This window comes from Trachinotus anak, unplaced genomic scaffold, assembly GCF_046630095.1.
Source record: "Trachinotus anak isolate AG129_WGS33_773 ecotype Australia unplaced genomic scaffold, CSIRO_AGI_Tana_v1 ptg000012l, whole genome shotgun sequence".
Lineage (NCBI taxonomy): Eukaryota > Metazoa > Chordata > Actinopteri > Carangiformes > Carangidae > Trachinotus > Trachinotus anak.
In genome coordinates this window covers 6,092,036-6,115,393 of record NW_027273863.1, presented here as the reverse complement: position 1 = coordinate 6,115,393, position 23,358 = coordinate 6,092,036, and the positions used below count along the sequence as shown (strand labels likewise).

Genomic DNA, 23,358 nt, shown 5'->3' with positions numbered 1-23,358 from the left:
TCTTTCACAAGAATGTGATTCTAAGTGTTCTTTTGTTAGTGATTATGAAAGAGCTCTTGCTTCATATTTAATTAAAATCAATGAGGACTCACCTCAGAACAGATTAGTTTGCAGTGTAGAGTGAAAATAAGACATGAAAATAATTTCCACTTCTTTCTCACCATAGGTTTGGGTGACGAGCCCTGTTCCTCTCCCACCCCCTCTGCTCCACCTCACTCTGCCCCGCTCACCCACTCAGCATCATGGGAGTGTCTGTCCACCCTCCCCACCAACGGCTCGCCCTTACGTCACGTGACCCACGTCAGGCCCCGCCCACCGCGGAGACACAGAGCAGGGCACCTACCTACTGATTCTGTGAGTTGATAGCACTGCAATGACCTCTGACCTTGTTCTGAGCACCCCCCCCCCCCCCCCCCCCACCCCCCACCCACTCAACAAGTACTATGAGATTTGTGTACTGACCTGATTCTAACACAGATAACACCACCTGAACTGGGTCTTTTGTGGAACCTAGGGGGGAGGAGGAGTTTTTTTTTTATTCTTCTAGTGGCACCATTGTACATATTTAACTGCGCCATTTTTGATCTCTCAATGCAGTGTGATGTTCAGTCCATATGTTTCCACAAAAGAGCTCAGGAGGGTGTATAGGTGAGAAAATAGACCCAACATCTATAGTTTTAGCATTAATTTTTTTTCCTTTTATTTATCTCTTGACTTCTTTGTGTGAACTTTTGTTATTCATCTTGTTTTCATGCCAATGGCACTTTCCAAAAATAAGTTCCTTTTAAAGTGGGAAGCTGTCGCATGTGCCTCTGTTACTCAAATGTTAATCACGCACAGCTATCTCCCAGGGGCCGGGGGCAGCCTCTAACTTAGCGGCTTGTTTGTTTTGAGACTTTGCAAAAGCTTTTTTGAAATCGGTACAAACTGAGTTAGGGCAGCACGATGAGGAACTGTTTTATAAACAGACCTATGCTGGCAGTGGATTCAGGTTCACCAGCCAGCCATTTGAAATGATGATACCTTTTTTCAGCCTTTCAGCTTTTTGTCAGCATGGCACATTGAACATTGTTATACTGTTATTCTGTCTGTTTCCTGTGGTGTCTGTGTGTGTGTGTGTGTGTGTGTGTGTGTGTGTGTGTGTGTGTGTGTGTGTGTGTGTGTGTGTGTGTGTGTGTGTGTGTAGCATTGCTCAGAGAATGGAGGAGTCAACATGCTGGAGGATGGACTACCTGATTTCTACAGCAAGAGAGTCCTACCTGACAGGTAGCTCATTTATTTTATTTTTATGGTCATTAAAAAATGCAGTAAACATCTCATTACTACGGTGGCCCCTGAGGACAACGCACATACATGAATGAAAACAAAAACTTTAAGAGAACTGTGATACCTGATATTCTTAGTATTCTTGAGCATCTAAAAGGGAGGAAGCCATCGAAACATGCAATAAAGCACTAAATGAGTGCATTCACTGAATGTGCTCACGTTTTGGTGAACTGAACGTATCAGTTTGCGACTAATGAACATGAAGGTGAGCATTGCTAAGTCTCACAGGAGTTAACAATGCTCAAGCAGCAGGAAGTGACGGTAATGCACAAAGACACTGTTTGCCATTTGCCAAAAAATATCAGAAGATGAAGAAGAGTGTTTTCTGCTGGTGTCCAACAGTTTACAGCATCTGGTATACATCAGGCAGGGCTAGTGCTGGCAATTAAAACAACGCAGGGGTGGTCAGCAAAGGGGATCCTGTACTGCTGTTGGCAGCGGTGATTCCTGGTCGCCTCGGCTGGCACCTAGCAGCTGACTTAGAACTGGGGCAGACCAGGGAAAATTAAAACAAAGGTGTCTGTGATTCTATATCAGTGTATAGTGATTCATTTAGTTTGGGAAGTGGCAATGAGGGGGGCTGGGGATGGATGTGTAGGAGGAGGTTCTACTGAAAAAGAGTAGCTCAGAGCAGCTCATAAAAATAGAAGACATGAATGTGAACTCTGAGCTGGCTCATGTCGAGTGTGAACTTGCACAATACTGAACTTAATCTTGTAATTATAAATGACAATTCTCATTAGTATGACATAATCATCTATTAGAGATGAGAAAATGTTCCTCTAATTAAAAGAATTTGAGCATCAGGGTTAAGTTTCCATTCAAAACAATGCTGGTGAGTAGGACCTGGGGCAGGTTATGCAATATACAGTCCTGACTCAACTGATACAGAGGCAGAGGTGACATGCCAAAAGAGACAGCGATCTGCCAGGAAAGGCAGAAAAGAAGAAGATTTGCTAATTATGAAAATGTTCTCTCATAATTACAAGATGCTAAGTTCTAATCAGGAGACACAGACATATGAACTCCTGCCAAAATTTCAAAACTACCTCTGTGGTAGTTACTGCTACAGTGAGCGTCTCCAGGACCATATTTTGCTGTGATGACACACGCACACAGACGCACAGACACACAGATTCACAAGGTGAAAACAAAACCAGCCCAACTGACACCTGTGAACCTGCTGAACCAAAAATAGCAATGTACTAATATACACCTCCATAACACAAGGATTCCTCCTGTATGCTTCTGATCTCAAGGATTATCAGTGCCTCCTATCTTCCCTCTCATCCAGCGTCAGTGCTGCTAAAACTGCTTCTTACAATGATATGATCAGCAGCACCACAGACTCTTGGAAATTATATTCCACCTTGGAAACACTGCTCAGTCCTCCACAACCTCCACTAGACACAAACCTGATGTCACCTGACATCATTGCCTCTGTCTTTACTGAAAAGGTTGTGACCATGTGTCCAAGTCTCTGAACTGCTCAGAGACAACCAGTTCCATTCAGTTAAAGGTGCATCACTCTCCATGGTCTGACCTCTCACTGAGGGATAGGGCACTTGCTCTGTCTCCCTCAGTCAATGGTGCAGCACTTCCTTCATCCACCCCTGTCTCTGAGAGCAAGGTGTCAAAACTCTTGACTTGTATTATCCGTCCTACTACATGTTCACTAGATCCCATTTCTGCCAACTTCTTCCAAGTCATATCTCCCAACACTGTGCCAGCAATCACACGTGATAAATGCTTCACTGGCCCAGACAGACAGGCCCAGGTAGCAACCCTGCTCAAAAAGCCTTCACTCAGCCCTGCACAAGTTGAGAACTATCAGCCGGTCTGGTTACTTCCATTCTTGTTGAAGAATATTGTAAGGCAGCTCTTGAATGCGTCTCAGGATTCCTCGCACAGAATGACCTCCAATGTGGGCATCTCGGGCCAATCCCATTCTTTGTTTGAATCCTACCTCACTGGGCGTTCTTTCAATGTGTCACGGTAAGGACAAACATCCATATCCCGTCGCATTTCCATAGGTGTCCCTCCTCTTTTCCATATACACTACCTCCTTGGGTCTGGTTATCTGCTTGCATAGCTTCACATTTCACTGCTGTGCAGATGATACCCGACAAAGGCCGGGCCGATGGATGTGATCAACAATCATCAGAGCGATCACCGATAGCTTATGCTAATGTCAAGACGGTATTTGGTTTGTTTACCCATTGATGTATTAGAATATTAATATTATTTGTAATATTAAATTGATATCAAATTAAATTGTCCCTGCCATGGTTTCACTTTCGGGCATCCTGTGTATAACTGATACTTGCAACAATGGAAATGCGCTCACATTCTCTGCACAGATCTCGGTTTGTCACTCTAACATATCCTCATGAGGAATGCCACCTTCAACTAAACCTCTCTAAGACTGAACTCTTGGTCCACCTGGCCAGTCATCTCTCCATCATAAGATCAAGATAAAAATCTCTCATTCCGAGCAAGGTTGCAAGAAACCTGGGTGTCATGACTGATGACCAGCTTTCCCTCAGTGACCATGTTGCATCTGTCTCCCAGCTGTGCCCCTGTGCACTACTCAACATAAGAGAAATCAAGCCCTGCCTGACCTACCTCTTGCTGCCTCATACTGCTCATTTACCTCCACTGGCTCCCCATGGCTCCCTGAATCAAATTCAAGTCACTAATGCTTGCCTGCAGAGTGACCTCCTGGTCCCCACCCACTAATTCATCATACAGGCTTATGCTCCTTCTCAGCCAAGACACTCTCAGTCCATACTGTTTGTGGATCCCTGACGGTGGAACGATTTACCAAATGCTATCAGAGCAGGGATGTCTCTCTATCTTAAAGAACCTCTTGAAGACTCACCCTGACACCTCTTACACCCTAACATGCGGAACTCGCACTTACCGCACATTTCTTTACCTGATCTCCTTGCACTTCATCTTATTGCACAGATTTAGTACTTTAGTACTCTAAGGTTTCCTCCTGTACTGAAGCTTGAGTGTTGTCCCACAGTCCCTTTGGACAAAAGCATCTGGGAAAAGTATATATATATAATGCCTTTGTCCTCTCATGATATTTTATGTTATCAGTGATAAATACACAGCATGGCCCTGCAGCACTTGGGCACAAATAGTTCTAGAGAGGTTCTATTTACACTGAATAGAGGTTTCATTTGAAGCTCTATCTCTTCGATAACTAGAACATATTTCTATTAAATGAAATAAATCATTCTGTTCACTGTCACAGCCCACCCTCCTGTTCTCTAACTACTTTTCCTTAAAACTACGCCATGGTCATGCAAAGATGTCTTTTCTCTGTATTAGAGACTTTAATAACTGTTGGCTTATAAAGCAAAAATAATTACATAGCAGATAAACACAACATCAGCATAACATTTACACTGACTTCACACAGTAATTAGCTTCAGCTGTATATTCTACAGGAGATCACAAAGGTGTCAGTCAGCCACTTTTCAATGTATTTGCTTTCATTAAAATGACTAATTGAACCCCAGACTCTTTATCTGTGGCACGTGATGTGAAAGTACACGACAAACATAAAATAGTCAGTAATATTCCACCAAAGCAGTGTATTTAATAGTGTAGTCTAGTAATGGTTTCAGCCCTTTGGGTCTTTAAAGCAGCGGTAATCAATATTTACTGTATAGATATTTACAGTGGATCACAAGACTGTTTATAGGTGATGGGAGTTGCTTTAAGTGATGAACCTACTGTCTCCCAACAGTCTCAAACTCTCATTAGATTTTAGTTTTAGCTTATTTGCTTTAAGCAAAAAAGCAAAGAGACAGAAAAACAGCAAAACAGACAGACACAGTTAGCAAATAGCTGCTAGCTGCCAAACATATAGTGCAGCATTCATTGAAAGTGCTTGAATTTGTACATCATATGCAAAAACGAAAATTTAAGGTTTTTTTTGTTAATATAACTTATTAGTGGTTGTAACAGTAATTAACTTTGATCCATGTCTCAAACTGTGCTGTGTTGTGTCCTTGAAATTGAGAGAATTGGGCCTGGAAAATCCTTCAATTTGATGGAATGTGTCTGAACAAACCACAATAACAGGTCTTTGCTCTAATATCGCGAACAACAGAAGCTCCTCTAGCCTGAAGCTATCACTACACTAGCTAATTAAAGACAAATCTTCAATAACAAACTACACTTGGTAAAACGATAGTGTAATTATTGAATCTTGAGTGGTTGTAATAAAAACATACTGATGACTTCTGCAGCTTAGGTTAAGGGTTTAGATGGTGTAAAAAAACAACATGGGCAGCACCGTGTCTACTCCAGCCACATGGAAATGATGGTTGAACAAACAGTGGAGACCACGTAACAAAGTGTGCTTAATGCCAACCAGCAGTCAGTGCATAAATAAGATTCACTCAGGCAGCAAACACTACGCCTTCTGTCAAATAGTTTAAACCATCTGTACAGGCCACTCTGAAGAGAAAGTCTGTTATTGTCAAATGGTTCATTTGTAAATGTCATACACTGTAGTCAGCTGTTAACACTGGGATCAGGTAGCCAGTGATGACAGAAAACTGGTGAAAAATGGTTAACAGTACAACCGTTTTTGCCAATAACCTTATCTCGCCTCCTCTCTTCCCTCCCCTTTCTCTCCCTTTCAGTCAGCTGTCATCCCTCCATCAGGCCCAGTCGCTGCGGAGGAAGAAAAGACGCAGCGTGTTGTCCATTTTCTCCGGCTTCCGCAAGAACCGCAACTCCACCATCTCTAACCAGGACTCGGAGTACGTACGCAGCAGAGGGGCTGAGTGGAAGGAGGGAGTGAAAGTAACATTTAAGTGCACAGGCCCAGAGAATGAGATGGCTGGTAAATTAATCCAGCGCTGGACATTAACATCACTTCATAGTTTCATAAATATTTCAATGGAAGAAAATATTTCGCCATCTCCATCTGTTTTCCTTTGCTTTGAATTTATGACACTGAAGGTGCTGTTACATAATGGTACCATAGTTTAAAAAGTAAACAGCAGTATTGTAAGAGGGGAAAAAACAGCGTGTAATTACACAGATTTGTAACTGAGGGGAAAATACAGCACTCACCATTAAAGGGAGTTTAATGAGAAGAAAATGGTGAGATGAGAGCTACAGTATATAAGGTGTTACAAATTGAACTTAAAGGAATTGTGGCTGAACTAAAACCCGCTGACGCATTCTCCTCTGCTGGGTCTCTGCTGGGTCTGTGGCGCAGGTGTTACACACTTAAGCAGAAGCCAAGTTTTTCCAGCAGTCTGAAAGAGAAGAAGAAAAGAGCAGATGACTCATCTCAAGGCCGGCTATACATAAAAGCGTCTTTTTTAAAAACACTTTACCGTCTTTTGTCATGTTTTACCTGCAGATTGTTGCTAAGCAATCAAAGAGATTGTTTAGTGCTGCGTTCATTTGGCTGTCCTCTGACACCATCACTTTTGTCTTTCTACAGAGAGAAGGTGAGAGAAAGTGAAACAGAGTCTGGCCCATAAATCTGTCCATAACTGCAAAGTTTTCAAATTGATGACAAAGGAAGCACATGCTCATGTTGCAGACTGTAAAAATAATTAAAAGGATAATAATTTACAGCATATTAAAAAATACAGCCGTGAAAAGCGATTTGAGGTCAGATGAGGTCCCCCACCACTTACTCACACCCTCCCTCTCCTCCAAGGTCAAGGCTCGACTCACACTCCAAATGTGTGTGTTTTTCTGTCCGTTTGTTCCAGCAGCGCCTCAGAGAACGTCTACTCAATGATTCAGCACCCGAAGGACACTGTGAGGCCAGAGAGCGCTGTTCCCGGAGCAAATGGCAGCATGGCCTCACCTCGGCCAATGCAGAGTGCACCTGTGCACGGGATGAGGGCTGCCAGCCCCCCCTGCCTCATCCAAAGACAGGTAAAGGGTTAGCAACAGTCACAGTATGTTCAAATCACAGCAAGCAGCCACTGACACTCAATCCCTAGCAGCTCCAGGGCTGCTGCTTTATAGTTAATCATGACCTTTGACCTTGAAAGCACAAGGGATTTCTTCAGTGTGTATTTAACTTCCATATAGGCACACACGTTGCATTATTCCTCTGGGGAATAGTGCACTAATCTGGCACACCAAACTGTTTAAAGTAAATGCAAATAGGTTCTGTTTCTCTAGTGCACTTCCAATGTAACTCATATATGAATCCAAACTGTGAGCATCATGCTCCCAATTCCTATAGTCCCACATGACACGACACAGTGCACAGTTGCATGCTGTGCCCACCACCTGCTATTCTCAGCCTCAGCTTGTCTGAGGTGTGGAGGACTGTATGGCCTATTTTAGATCTCTGCCAAACACACACACACACACACACACACACACACACACACACACACACACACACACACACACACACACACACACACAAGCAGAGAGAGTTCATTCAAATCTCTTTGGTTGTCAAAGTAGAGTACATGGATCCTCACTGAGCCTTGAGGGGCTTTGAGGACATCCCTTGCAAAATGAGGGGTAATTTAATTTTGGCATAATTGAATATTAGAATTATAAATTTTAATCATAGGCTTCACTCTCACCACTGTTACCTCCAGACAGATTCAGTATATCATCAAAAAAAAGCCTAGAGAGGTCCATATTTCATATATGAAAAATTTTAGGTGCTGTATTTGACTTTTATAAGGTTTGCTCATGTATTATCTGTTTTTGTCCCTATGTAGTCCACAGACCTGGTCAGCATGGTATACAGCTGCATCGGGGCCGAAATCGAGGACTCAGATGGCAGCAGCAACTGTGACATCAAAGCGACAGACCAAGACATCGACGGATTGACCACCATCTCAGATGCTCCCGCAGACACACGGACTAACGGCCACGTGGTGTCCTCCAAACAACAGACGGACAGACAGATGGAGATGGGCCGGCAGGAGAGGATCCTACCCCTGACAGACTCACGGACTGAGATGGAGGAGGACAGACCGGGCGGCGGTGGAAACGTGGCCCCCTGTGGGCCGAGGCCAGAACCACCACCACAGAGCACCAAGCCCAGCCTGGCTGTCATGAGGCAGAGACACCTGCAGGGGAGTTTAGGTACTGCAACTTAAACAAGAGCTGAGGTTGTAGTTCTGTGTTTGATGACAGTTTGACAGTCACCTCTTATTAGCACAAGTTTCAGTGCTTGTCATGAAGCACAGGCCCCTGAATAAAACACAAGCTTGTCAGTTTAACAACTTGCACCGTAACTTCTGATGTCCTCACTGCTGCTGCCATTTCAAATGAACGGCAGTAATGGAAACATCAAGGGGAAAAGAATACAGGTCCTGTTGTAGTGTATTGAGAATCTATTACAGTCAGTCAACGTTTTATAATTCACAGCATTACAGTATCACTGTTGCTACCTCTATTTCAGATGATTAAACTTGCAAAACATGGACTGATGAAGACAGAAGCAGTAGCCTGATGGAGTGATGTACAATCACAACCCACTTTTATTCATGTAGGATTAAATGTATTGTAAAGTCAGACTCTTGACTTCATCATCTATAGTCAGAGAAATACAGCATGTTCAATAAATAAAGCTAAAATTGTCAAAACTAAAAATACTAACGTCTGCAGAAGCTGTGCATTGTCTCTCATTGCAGTTTGTGTAATCTTGAGGAAATGAGCACTACAATGACTGCATTAAGTGATAAACATAATGTTGTGATGCTCTCATAAATGATATAATCAGTGTTTACAGTAAAGTATAATACTGCATCATTAATTTTACAGATTGACTCTGTTTAGAAAACTGAGCCAAAGAAATTGCAAAATACTGTAAAGCATCAGTGTCAGTCAGAGTCATGGTCAGATAACACATGATGAAGACAGCTGCCTGGCTCTGTGTATTTATGTGCTTTATTCAGAATCTTTGCTGATGTTAAAATGCAGCATGTGGCACATTTCTTGATAACGTGGGTCTGTCAAGCACTAACAATTACTAGTAATAATGTTACATTAATGATGCATTATCAGATCAACATGTAGCACAAACTAAGTGTATAAATATTAGTAATACTGGTTAAACACACAGTATGTAACTTCTGCTGCTAGGGGTCTCTCAATCAAAACAATAACACAAGACAGCATTGGGTGACATTATGAAATACCGTGGGATCATGGGAGTTGTTTTCTTCACCAAAATTGCCGTAAGCTTCGAATGGTTTGGATTTCTTCAGTGTCAGTGTTCAGGTTTTTACCTGGAGCTAAATTATCTATGGAGGTGTCCTCCTGCCCAAAATAAACAGACCCAGTTATTATAACAGTTAAAAGTACTGAATAAAACAGAAGAGAGACTGCCGACAACCTTTGTTCCGATTGTTTCTCTGATAACTTATGAACCAGACGTTCAGGAGGATTTCACCAGCAGCTGAATTAACCACAGAGGTGTCCTCTTCTCCATAACAAACAGACCAGGATCAGTACAAAAATCTGTGATTTGCCGATGCTCTTTGGTGGACACAGGAGTGCATGGGAGCTGAACTGTCTAACAGTTGCTCAGCTTTTTTCTCTAATAATTTAAGATCCGGACATCTGATGAATAAAATCCCTCATCTGTTTAAAATATATAGTTAAAAATGATCAAGTTGTAAAAGGGTCTTAAAAATGTGACTTAAAACTGGATTAAAAGTCAATTTGAGCTTCTGGCAGACAACCATAATGAAGACAGATGTTTAGAGGGGATCTGACACCACTGACAGACAACCAAATAAAACATCATCATGATTAAAATCCCAGATTTCTCCCCAGTTTGAGAATTGCTGGAAACATTTTGGATAATATAAGTACACAACTCAAAAAATATATGTAACATAGGTCTAATAATTTTTAGGCATTTTAGTTTGAAAACCTACATAGTATAACTTTAACAGTAATACATCTTTGTATCGCTTTTCTGTTTACAGTTCAAAAGCTGGGTAAAAAGTTAAGAAGCCAGCTTAGAGCAGTTAAAAACTTAGCTCAACATCATTAAAAGAAGATTAGTTTCAGGAAAGTCTTTCAAAGTGGGTTTAATGAGAGATGAAGTATAAGAGCAGTGATTTGATTCTGCTTTGTCCCAAAGGTCTGCGGCTCCAAACTACGGGGACCTTTAGAGGGAGAGGCCCATTGTTAAGAGCTATTGTTAGTTTCAAGTCTAGACTTTGTAACAAGCTAAACCTCCTCAGTTACAAGAGGAGCTGTAGACTGCAGTCTGACTCAAAGAGAATGAAAAGAACAGTGCAACAGCCAGAGGCTAGAGCTGGTCACGTCACAAAATCAGTGTAATGATCTGCAGATTGACATTGAGGACGGAGAGAGGATACAGGCCTGTAAACCTTTATCCCCTTATTGAAAGCCTCGCTGCAGTGATTGTGAATAGCAAAGAAGTATTAAAATAGCTGCTGCTGATGTTTCCTCAGTAGCTGCAGGTGAGTTGTCACTGATGTCACAACCCATCAGCACATAAACAACCAATAAACAGATGCACATGCATATGCATGTTAAAACATAGCCAGGTGCTTAGCTGCATATATCTTTTGGACTCTCTTGCAGCTGTAGGAAGCATTTAACACAGAAAATGTAACTGCGGACCAGTCCGTAACTGTAGGTGTTTTACTGTTTGTGCTTCTCATCAATAAGAGCTTGCAGTTCTTTTAAAAGAAAAAAAAAAGAGCTCAGGTGGATCAACGTAAAGACTGTGTTGTCTGTGCTTTTGTCTCACCAGAAGAGGCAGGAAGGCTGGAGGAAGAAGAAGAAGAAGAAGAGGAAGAAGATGAGCAGAGTGAAAGAAAGCGTGAAGAGAAGCAGAGAGCAAGGGGACCAGAGGGACAGCGTCCTCTTATTCCCAGTAAGGTATGTATCCAGCATGTGACGAAGAAAAGGTCTGACTCTGCATGCAGCAGATTCTCATTCAGCACCAACACGACTGCATGTCCCACTTTCAGCCCAGTCTTGACCTCTCAAGAGACAAGGCCTCTCCGGAAAACACCAAGACCCCTCCCACAACCTCACCTGTCAGTCCAGGAGAAGAACGCATCAGTGACCAGAGGAGCTTGCTTCCGGTCAGTCAGGACGATGGGACCTCTGAGAGGAAAAGCCCTCCAGCATCTGCCAAGCCTGGGACAGAGGCAGCAGATCCTGCCATCAGTCAAGGTACAGTAACATGTCATTTTACAGCAAAGGATAGTCATGTGCTAGAAGTCATAATAAAACAGCTTTGGTGGTACTTCATTGTAATTTTCTTGGATTTTTCTATGGCACTCTTTGTGTTTCTGTATAGTTCTGTCAGCTGTTAATGCTAATATCCAAGTTCTACTGGTTTAAATAAACTGCCAAACTTCAAGCAGACAAAAATGTGTTGTTGATGATGTCAGTGAGGCCATATGGTGCATGATGATAATGATGATGATGATGATGATGATTGTGATTGTTCAGATGAGGAAGAAGGCCGTAATGGATTTCCAGCAACATCACATCACACCAGGAAGTCCAACTCATTTGACATAGGTACTGTATGTCTGACACTGTGTTTACTGCACCCCTGCTGCTGTGTACACATTACATGTATTTGTAACCTATATACACAATAAGCATGCCATTTAGTTACACACTTGGATGTCTCAGACAAATGCACATCTTGCTGTTTTTGTTCATAATCCATAACACTGGCGCCAGGCCTTTGTTATTTTTTATCAAATGAAAGCAGCATGAGTGTCTGATTTGATGTGATCCCAGGCCTGTAGAACCTGATGGCTGTGCACTGTGCGCGTGCCCTATCCTGCAACCCCCTTTTGAGTTCCTGCACCCCACTGTGTGTGTGTGTCTGTGTGTGTCTCCTGCCATTTTCCCTCAGGCATGGAACGGGACAGTCCCTACGATCTGGAGAGGTCTTCAGATCGCAGATTCCCTGTGAAAAAGCCCTGTTTCCCCCAGTACAGAAACAGATCTCTGGATTATCCTGCTGGGACCAGGTGTATGTATCTGTTTCACTTCCTGCAAATATGTGTGGTACGACAGCCATGGGGCAGGAAAAGTTTGCACTACAAAAATCATTTCAGAATGAATTGGCTGCTGTGTTACAGTTAATTAAAAATTCTAGAACTTGTACAACATTCAGTTACTCTTTTATGATTTTAATTAAATTCAAGCAAAAGAAAGCTTTTGCAAAAAGGTCAGTTTTTAACTTCTGCAAAAACTCAACTGCGTGTAAACTTTTTCATAGCATTCTACATGGATGAGTCACACCCTGCACTGCATATTGAATACATACTTGTTCCAGTATCTGATGAATGGCTAACCAAAGATGGATCATAAAACGTAATCTAGAGATGTAATTTGGCTGTTTTCCAGATATGTGTCATTGCAGCTGGCAGCTGGATCTGACACAGCCTGGATAAGTGTGCTATTAGACGAGAACTTCATCATTTTTGAAATAGGGACCTTTTATCACCCTTGCTGTAATTGGAGCTGATTTCTTTTTGATACCGTGTTCATTTATTGAAATAATTGGCAGCCATGTTTAGCTGATTCAACATCACTTTCCACACTGAGCCGTTTGGCACTGAAGATGAAAACCAGAGGCAGTGGATTTTAAGGGGCGCTAATGACATGGCAAAACCACTGCCAATTACCTCTGTAATGCAGAACTATATACCCAAAATCTGCTGCAGGGGACCCAATTACCATCACCATGTGAATGATAAAAGGGCCCACATGTCACAAATGGTGAAAGAAAAGCCTGTGCCTTTTCTGGTTCAGTGTTAGGTAGGGTGAAATATCAAGCAGATGCTTCATATTCAGGACAATAAGCACATTGTTAGTCATATTTGAGTTTTCCATACACACTGGAATCTGATTATTAGAAGTGTAAAGACTGTGTTCGAGGGATTCAATATGTGGTGAACCAGTTTGCTCCTAATTTTAGGTTTTGAAAACTTAAAGCTGCATCATTTGGTTTTTGTGGGAGCAAAAACCAAATGATTGGGGAGCAGTTAAAAACACATCTTGCATATTATCGCCTCATAAAAATGAAATGGCTCATATGTTAGCAAAATGTTCACACATCCAGAAGACACAGAGCAACATTAGCGTTCATTTATTGGTGTGTTTCCTGCCACTGACTGATGCAAGCCCAATACCAATTCTCTTTTTAGCATTTAGCAGCTAAATGTACCACTATGCTTATTGGCTAGCTACTAACTTTGTCTGTCTGAGGTAGAGACAGTAGGTTTATCAGGGCTTTTTTGCATTAAACAGTTGATTGCTGTGGTTCGAGACAAGGCTGATGATAGCATTGTTGTGGACCAGAAATCCAAACAATGATTCAAAAGGGACTTAAAGCTACACAGAGCTAAGAGCAACTGCATAATTTGGTGATTATTCTCTGTGGGTTTTGCACTATAAGCAACACCTTTCACTTGCACATGGTCATTTGATTCATTGTTTAAATATTGATTGTGCAGCTTTACAACAACTGCTATTTTGGCCACTTGGAGGTAACACAAACAGTCCTTTAAAGCCGATATAAAGAACTTAGCAAACAGTTGCCCATTTACACATCCAGCAGATTCCCAGCAACATTAGCATTCATTCGGAGTTGTGTTTGTGTTCAACTGAAGCATGTTAACTCCAGTATTCAATTTCCTTTCAGCTCTGTTTTGCTCTCCACCAGACTCTCGAGGAAGATATCTGGCTTGTTAGTTTCTAAATGCTCCACTGTGTTCAGTTAGTCTGTGTTTTGCTAGATAGGTAGAGTACAATGGGTTTTTCATTGAAAATGCTGCTCCTGCTGAAAGCAAGGTTGATGTAAGTGGAGTTCAATTAGCCAAAACATGCTACAGTTCTCAGAAATGAGAGGGAGTGCAGGTTTGGGTGATTATCCTGTGTAGGTTTGTCACCACTCGCACCATCTTTTACATTACAGATGATCATTTGATCCATGGTTAACGTAAACATTTTCATTAGCTTTAAAGTCATTCATTCATATTATATTTACTTCTTTAGGTTATGACAGTCCCCAGCTTGGTAATAGAGATGCTTTATGACATTACCAGTGGACCAGGAGGAATTTGCAGGGAAGAGATGACTTGAACATGGAGGACTGGAGAGAGACAAGCTTTTAAAACTGTGGACTCAACTGACGCAGCTTTTTTTTTCTTTTAATCCATATAAACATTTGTTGCTGAAAATGCATGTACTGTAAGCTTTCTGTTTTGAACTGGTTGCACTTGCTATGGTTTTTCTCAGGCATAAGGGAAGTGTTGACCTGCAGTACATAAAGTACTTTTCATACCAACACACAATATTTCAGTGTCTCTCCAGTTATGCTCATGATGTATTGTTTTATGCATTTGTATAAAATCACTTGATGTTGAAAATACTCTGTCCTTTCATCCCCTCCCTGTCTTTTACTGACAATCTGTGACTACTGAAAGTGAGTTTGTACTGTATTTACTCTAATTAAGGTGTAAATACTGAATATAAAACTGCACTAGCCATTGTGGTAACTCTGCCAGTTAACAATCATGTTTTTATTTGTGATACTATATCATTTGATAACTGTGTTTGTAAGTATGCTTTTGGTGTATGCTGATGTTGACGATTGAGAAATGTGTTACCATGCACTTAGTATTTAAGTCAGTCAGTGGATCACTTACAGTTTTAATCTGATTTTGCAGGCCTGAAAATGAGTATATTTTCTAAAAATGCTTCTATGAATCAGAATAAATAAAATCAACTTTACACAAGGGATTTGATCTCTTTACATTTCCTTCCTCTCAATACTTAAAACTTACAGGTACAACAAAATTCAATGTTTTTTTGTAATTTGTCAAACTATTGTAGGAATAGTTAAACGTGCGATTTAATTTTGACATGTAATATAGTTTAAATGTGGATTAAATGGATTTTTCAAAAGTGAACATCACGATTAGGTCCAGTTTTGTCATGGAGTTTACAACCCAGCCTGTGAAAAAAGTATAATGTCTTCTGTGACTCAGAAGGAACAAGCCTGAAGAAATAACCCCTGATTATGTCAACAGGGTTTGGTGACTTAAAAAATATTACAGGAGTAGTTTGACATTTTTGGAAATATATTCATTCACTTCCTTGCTGTGAGTGAGATGAGAGCATCAATACCTGTGATGTCTGCAAAAAGCCAGGGGGAGTTAGCTTAGCTTATAGCATCTTAAACCTCTCGCTCTACAAAAAGTTCCAGCATATTAACTCCTGATAAAACCATGTCTTGTGTTTATGTGAAGATTAAACAAGCAAACTATAAAATGATACTTAAAGTTGCTGGTAGACAGATTTTTTATTTTTATTTTTATTTTTTAACCTTTGGACAGAGGTAGGCTAACTGTTTCCTCCTGTTCACAGTCTACACTGAGCTAAACTTCATGCCCCCTGGCTCCAGCTTCATATATTAAAAAGAGTTAATATATATAATGAAATACACTCATTCACTTTCTTGTCAAGTGAAAGATTGATACCACTCTTAAGTCTGTGTAGAAATTACAAAAACCACTGCCAGCAGATGTTAGCTTACCTTAGCATAAGGCTAAGCTCAGCTCTCTATGACTGCAACAAAATATGCCTACCAGCACCTTTACAGCACACTAATTAATACATTCTGTCTTAGGTACCCAGTATAAAAGACACACTGTGGTTTTATGTGGTTATTATTGGGCTATTTCTTCTTCGGGAGTTGGGAGTCTTGTTACTAAAGTGTTGCCACTTTTTATATACCGTCTGTGGTCGCCATATAACCAGCAGGTTAGCAAGTCTAGCTGTTTTCCCTATTTCCAGTCTTTATGCCAGGCTAAGCTAATCAGCTGCTAGATGTAGCTTCATACTTAACAGGCAGATATGATGGTATCAGTCTTTTAATTCAGCTGTCAACAATGAAGCAGCTAAGGGTATCTCCCAAAATATGAACCTATTCCTCTACCAGACACAAAGTCAGGATCTCAGCCGTCCCTGCCAGCTGTTTGTTTCTCAGTCCCCCAGCATTATGGAAGTGCAATACTCAATCACAGGAGAAACGTAAGTCTCCAAAAAATTCCAAAAACTGAATAAGCAAAAGATGACAACATGTTCAAGTCTAGGGAAAACATTTAAATAAATACATAAAACAAAGAAATTAAGAAAATAATTATGCATTTTCAGATTACAACAACACTGATTCATAATTTTCTTAAAAGCATTGAATAAGATTAAAGTCTAACAGTGGCACAGGCAGTGACTTGTTGTCATTTCATTATTTAGACAACCTTCTCAAATGTGTGACTGCCTCTCAGCAGCAGATGGCAGCAGAGACTGCACTCCTCTCCTAAAATCACCTGCTCTTGGCTCCAGTGACATGCTGCTGCCAAATCATGATCCACTGTCATCCCCATAACCACAATACCATACTAGCAGCAGTCACTGTCGCCGCATTAATGAAGGCAGGACATGATACAGCTGTCTCCTCATTCTAGAGGAGACTTGTTAATGAGCGAGATCAGCACTTAATTGGGATGCTCATTAATTACTCCTGTCTCTGGCATGCAAGCAGAAGATTATGAAGTCACTCTACATCGCATATACTCTCTCTCTCTGTCATGCACGTGTCTCAGCCACACAGGTGAGATCAGGCTTGGATGGTTTGTCAGCTTTTCCAAACAATAATGAGCCTGTTTATCCTGTGACAATGAGAGGCTTTTAATTCCCACCATCCAGTCACCTGATCTCCCTCCGTGCCAGGACAGATCACAGGCAGCGGTGTTGCATTCACGTTCACTGGGTCACCGGATAAGCACGGTTAATTCCCTCCCTTTCTTTCCATCCACACACAGTCCCACGCACCATATGCTCAGCTCAATTTTTCATTAATGTGAATGTAAACCTACACGGTTCACACAGTTGGTGTTCCACTAACAAAAAACTGTGTGTGTGTGTGTGTGTGTGTGTGGAATATTATCTGAGGGTATTCCAGCTCATTCATCTTCATGTGTATCAGATGGTGTAAAGTGTGAACTCACTTATCGGCATGTTTGCAAGCTTTCTCATTCGTCTATGTCTGTGTGTGCGTGCGTGTGTGTGTGTGTGTGTGTGTGTGTGTGTGTGTGTGTGTGTGTGTGTGTGTGTGTATGTGCTCAGGTTGCATGTGTACAGCACCAGCACATGGGTCAGCAGTAAGCTACTTGCCTCGCTGTGTCAACAGTGGAAAGCTGGTGATGAGTTTATGTGAGTCTGTTTCCCCCCTCCTGACCAGCAAAAAAACAAAAAAAAAACAGGTACCACACCCTGACACATGAAGAGTTTCGCTGTATGTGTGGTCTCGGTGAGAATATAATAATACCACATTTCAGATTAGTGTCACCACAGTAGTAAACATAGTATATTGTGCATAAGCTTGGTTTATCTGCATGTATTTAAACAGTGCTACAGTGTACAGTGTAATTTCCTTTAGTCAGACCTCATAAAGCTACTAACAAAAGATTTAAACAAAACCATTTTATTTATTTCAAAAGACCCTAATCACATATATAAGAAGTGGACTTGTAGAATTCGAGGCTCAATGTAAAGCCCTCCCCAATCCCAATTCCTTTACACTGTGGTTGATGTATTAGGATGCAAAACAGTGATGCTGCATGCATTTGGAGGCAGCGATAATATTGTAAGCAGCACCACTTTCATCCTTTAAATGTAAACAATAAAAAGAATTTTCTGTTTCTGTCCGTGTCGCTTGAGCAGCTTTGCTTTTTCATTTTCTTGTGGCAGTTGGTGGCGTGGAAAAAAAAAAAAAAAAGCTTGAAGTGAAACAGTCTGCGGAGTGATTAAGAAGTGGGGGAAGTGGACATGACTGGAGTCTTTGTCACGTACCAGTGGAGCAGTATTTGTCATGAAGCAACTAAATTCAACTTTAATACCAATGATTTGTGACCAACAGATAATAGCTCGAATTATCACTTTTGTATAGAAGCGTAATGCATTGAGGTGTAGAAAAAAAATAAATAATGAAAACTTTTTCTCACAACTCTGAGATAATAATCTCAGGAACTGTTTTTTCCTCAAGTGAATGCATTATGCTTCTGACCATTCAACATTCAAAACATTTGACTCAGAAGTGATAAATGAGGGCAATAATACACCGAGGGGGTGGGGGGGGGGGGGGGGGGGGGGGGGGGGGGTAAGTGAAAACTCTGAGTGTGTTAACCCTGAGATAAGGGGGACTCCTGGTTTTCTGATCCACAAAGAGAGGTAACTCAAACTCTGGGCCAGTTACCGTGGTAACTGACTCTGTGAGCCTGACCTGCTTGCTGGCAGGTTTTCTTTAACAAACCAAGAAACCCTGATTAGATGTGCTATTATTCCCCGATGACGACCTAATCAAACATTATCATTTTTCGTCACACTCTGATCATTTATCTTAACAACGCTCTCTGGCCTTACGTGCCTCATATTACACTCCGCGGACTTGCTCTCAGATCAGAGCTAATACTTTACTTTGTTTCTTTGTTGTTTTTTTTTGGCAACAGGACTTTTCTTTATAACACTCAAACATATCAGGAAGGCAGCTGTTTATAGAGCTGTAAGAAAAGTATCCCTTGCACTTAAACACCTACTGCACATTTCAGTAGTGTTTCCTCGGCACAAACCTCTGAGCACCATCAGAAGAAGAACTCAACAGGACTGCAGATGACTGATGTACAAAATATTCAGTTGAAGTTCATGAAAATATTTTAAATTAGATTCTGTTAATGACATTCTGCTGCGACCTCAGACTGGGATCAGTAATTAGTTTTTATTTTGCAGGGTCTCTCAGTGTGATCAGTGGCAGACATGTCCCTATCACACCGCTCCTTCAGTTAATGAAGGAGCGGTGTGAATAGGAAGTCTTTCCACAGTACTAATGAGCAGGTACATTGACTACTGTCTTATGATAATTAAGACCTCACACCACTAAATAAAGACTGCCACCAGTATCTCTCGTTTACTGCACTGTCAAGATCGTATGTGATGGAGAACACATGAATGTTGAAGCCATGTGACCCAGCTCTGTGTATGACTCTTGCATGTATCGTGAGTGAACCCCGAGATTTGCACATGGTAAGTACAGATATCATTCCCTTGTCTTACTCTTTTTACACACTCCATAATGTAGCCACTGCATAATTACAGGAGAGTTTGAAGGCCACCTGCTGGGTGCCTGAGGGTCTGCTGACCCCTTACCCTGTGCCGGAGCCAGGCCCCTAACAGCGTTTCAATGTGGCACACTGCAGGAATAGAGCCCGGGTTGAGATGACAATAGCCTGCTCGAGGCTCAGCTCCACTGCCCACATAGACTCAGGGTATGTGACGTTATTGTAGCATGTGTTGTTCTCCATAATACTGCTACAGTTAGAGGATAGCAACACCCTGCCATATACTGAGTCACCCTGAGGAAGGCCATCTCATCCACCCCTCAGAAGTCCAGGATGGAAGAGCTGTCCGAGACAAAATCACGTCTCAGATGAAGCCAGCACCACCCTCAGCTGTCACACTAAGACAGATCATTCACATGTCATCTTCTTTATTTCCTTCAAATAAAAATGTAACAATTAGTATTTTTGTAATTGCTTCAACAATTAACATACCCACCCACCTCTAACCTCTAACCTGTGACTCAATTTTAAGATGTGCCTTTCTAATCTCTAATCCCAGCTTCACCATCTCTTGGTCATGTTTGGCATTTTCCTGATGAGATGCACATGCGCCCTTTTGCTGGAAACTGGGAAAACACAAGGATGACATTAAATTCTACTCTTCTGCTTGCAGAATGAGTCTGGCATTTACTCAACATCTCGCCGTGTTAATCTGTGGAGGCTGATGGACCCTCTTCCTGTTAAAGCCCAGCCATGCTCTGTCAAACAGGATAAGAATGTGTAAATTGTTTTCCCATTCCTCAGCTATTTTTATTACTTAAGTTCACGTTTCAAACTCAACATTTCACACAAGTATGTCAAAACTAAGAGAACCGCCTCGCGGTTGTACGCCTCCGCCACTCAGACTAGTTTCAGATTGCATCCCTTTTTATCCAGACTCACATGAAATACGAACCATTTTGTGTGGAATTTTGTCATAATATCTGTGTGAAGTCTTGAGTAATGGCTAAAAAATGTTTTGTGAGGTCACACTGACCTTGACCTTTGACTCTTGACCACCAAAATCTGATCAGTTCATCCTTGTGTCAAAGTTAACATTTGTGCCAACTTTGAAGAAGTTCCTTTGAGGTGTATGAGGTCTAGAAGATATTGCATTCACAAGGCCACAACTGTGTTTTGTGAGGTCATCGTGAACTTGACCTTTGACATCCATCACAACCCAAAAACAACATGCCCCAGCTCTGGCTGTTGCCGGTGCAGAGGCATGAAAATCAAATGTGGACAGAACTATCAGTAGCCACCATACATAACATTAAGATGTATACCCCTATAGTTCCTCTCTGAGTCTCTCTCCGTGGCAGCAGACATTATGTCTTCATCATCGTCCTGTGATGAGGAGGAGGATGCTGTTTCAGTATAGACCACGCTAAACTACTATTTGACAAGCTCTCTGAAGTATTGAGTTTTGTTGTGGCAGGAGTCTCAACAAGGCAGATAACACCCCCAGTGACTGTTGAGAGAAATGAAAAACCAAAAATGAATATATGCAGTACACACACACACACACACACACACACACACACACACTTACATATTATGCAGGCTCTCTGTCCTGGGGGCTGACTGACTCGGATGAGCTCTCTCCACGGATTCAGCCACTGATCGCCCAGTGTCATGGCTCAGGGTGGTGCAGGCCTCTGCTGTCTTTCTGTTGGCTGAACAGAACTCAAATGTTCATCTGCTGAGCAGGACACCAGGACAATGTGCTGCATTGTGTTGGGATTACAACTACGACAAGTTGAAATAGCCACTGAATGATATTTACCTTGTTTAACATGTCAAATCTGATTCAAACCAAAGTGAGATACAATCATCAATCAATCAACAATCGCTTTTATTCAGTAGCATTCCACCACTTTTTCACCTGTAATATTAAAAGTGTGGTTAAATGTTAAATGACTACTGCATTCAAACTTGTGCGCCGACTCTCTAACTCCAGTGGGGTGAGGTAGGATGACCTGTTTTTCTTGCCTGTTGCCATGGTGAAACATAATATCAGAGCGCCATTGATGATGGATTTTTATAGTCATCACGTGTGCGTTTAACTCAGGGTTAACTGACTCAGGTCAGCTGTTCTGGAACAGGAATCTCATAGTTTATCCTCTCAGGGTTCATCAGCTCAGAGTTCTTCAGGCTTGTTCTGGAGCTTTCAACAACATTGCACAGTTTTCATCTGCAGATTTAATTTGTGCGGTTGTAATTTAAAATTCTTTTCCCCAGTAAATTTGCTCTAGTCCCTGTAACTCTTCTCTGCTGTTGCTGTTTAAAAACCCGGGTCTGACTCAGGACTTCATAGCCAAAACTTGAGAAACTTTGTGACCTGCAAAACAGAAACTATGCCCCAGCTCTGGATTACTATCGGTTTATTTTTCTGATTCATCTATAAAACATCAGAAAATAATGAAATAATGAATAATGCTGTCATAATTTCTCAGATCCCACAGTAACGTCTTCAATCTGAATGTTTGCCTCAAACAGTGCTCGGTTTATAGTGACATAAATGTGAAGAACAGCAGATCCCACATCACATTTTTCATTTTTGATCAATAAATAAAGCCTCAAGTGATTTAATAAAAACACAAACAGTGTTTGTCCATAGTACTTTCTAATTCTGTGTGCACTCTATACTAATCATCACAGTGTACTGTTTTAGCAGGTACTACACAAAAATCTTGTACTAACAGAAATGATAAGATATGTGGGAAGATGACAATTAAACAGCAACTTTTTTTCAACTCTTATATTTACTCTCTGCATTGCATTGTGGGAGAAAATGTGCATCAACACCATATTTGCTTTGTTTTGTGGCTCAGGAGGTAGAGCTGGTCTTCCACTAAACAGAGGGTTTGTGGTTCAATTCCCGTCTCCTCCATTCAGCATGTTGAAGTGTTCTTGGGCAAGATACTGAACCCCAGACTTCCCCTGACGTATCATTGTTGTGTGAATGTATAGCACTTATTGGAGAAAAGTGCTATATGTGTAGAGGAAAACACTTGAGTGGTCGATAAGACTAATAAAGCACTAGGCTATCTGAGTGCACTCCATTTACCATTTTGTCACTTTTCCAGTGTAAACACATTACATCCCAAAGACCTACTTAGACTCAGTATGTAGTGTTTCTTTGGGACATGGTGACAGTTTAAAATGCCAGTTGGCATTTCTCAGCCATCTACAGAGGTCTGGCAAATTGTACTTTGCCTGAGGCCTAAATAGCAGCAAGCAACATAAAACAGCAGATAAAATGCAAAATCAATATATAAAAGCCCAAAGACACTAGACCCTAAAGACTGTGCAAAATTACAAATGCATCAGTGAAAAAAGAGGGGCAGTCTCAGAAATTATAGCACGCACTGCATCAAGTTAAACAGCGTCTAGAATCAAACCTCGCTGTACAGTAAATCACCTCAAGTGAACCAGTAAACCTATAAATTTTACTGCTTCTGTTTCCTCGCCATATCTCAGGTTTACACCTTTATTCCTCCTTTAGAAGAATGAACATGACGCAACCGAGCGCCACACACTTGACGGATTCCTCTGGCTCCATCCTGAACTCTGCACAACTGAGACATCTCCCACCGACGCAGCTGCTGCTGTGTTTTTCCTCTCAGGTTCATAAAAGGCTTCTATTCACTTTACCTCCATTTTTACGATCTGAGGAGGCGTGTTTGACACCTTCCACGCAGGCCTCAGTGGAAGCAGTCATTCACCCCCCCCCCCCCCCCCCCCTTCTCCTCTTCGTCTCTACATCTACCTTGTTCTTAATTCTCTCCCACCCCATTCCTCCCTCCTCCCTGTCTCTCTCTGTTCT

General features: G+C 41.5%; 1 protein-coding gene and 1 long non-coding RNA gene across 6 annotated transcripts in view; one reads left to right on the top strand and one right to left on the bottom strand.

Moving 5' to 3' along the window:
• Positions 1 to 15,112, top strand: part of carmil3 (capping protein regulator and myosin 1 linker 3) — an 87,830-nt gene extending 72,718 nt beyond the window's left edge. For 3 of the 5 annotated variants that reach the window (XM_071491925.1, XM_071491928.1, XM_071491929.1), the window contains 10 exons: positions 167 to 354; positions 1,187 to 1,266; positions 5,994 to 6,113; positions 7,086 to 7,254; positions 8,067 to 8,436; positions 11,090 to 11,217; positions 11,310 to 11,517; positions 11,800 to 11,871; positions 12,218 to 12,337; positions 14,368 to 15,112. In XM_071491925.1, the coding sequence (XP_071348026.1) occupies positions 167 to 354; positions 1,187 to 1,266; positions 5,994 to 6,113; positions 7,086 to 7,254; positions 8,067 to 8,436; positions 11,090 to 11,217; positions 11,310 to 11,517; positions 11,800 to 11,871; positions 12,218 to 12,337; positions 14,368 to 14,408 (1,496 nt within the window). In that variant the 3' untranslated portion in view covers positions 14,409 to 15,112. The remainder of the gene's footprint in view (positions 1 to 166; positions 355 to 1,186; positions 1,267 to 5,993; positions 6,114 to 7,085; positions 7,255 to 8,066; positions 8,437 to 11,089; positions 11,218 to 11,309; positions 11,518 to 11,799; positions 11,872 to 12,217; positions 12,338 to 14,367) is intronic. The other 2 variants (XM_071491926.1, XM_071491927.1) reach the window with 2 other exon arrangements.
• On the bottom strand, positions 5,997 to 6,825 carry LOC139629362 (uncharacterized). The gene is made up of 3 exons (XR_011692950.1): positions 6,719 to 6,825; positions 6,430 to 6,617; positions 5,997 to 6,133 (listed from the first exon to the last, which is right to left on the bottom strand). It is a non-coding gene; the product is annotated as an uncharacterized lncRNA (long non-coding RNA).
• Positions 15,113 to 23,358: the final 8,246 nt, after the last annotated feature.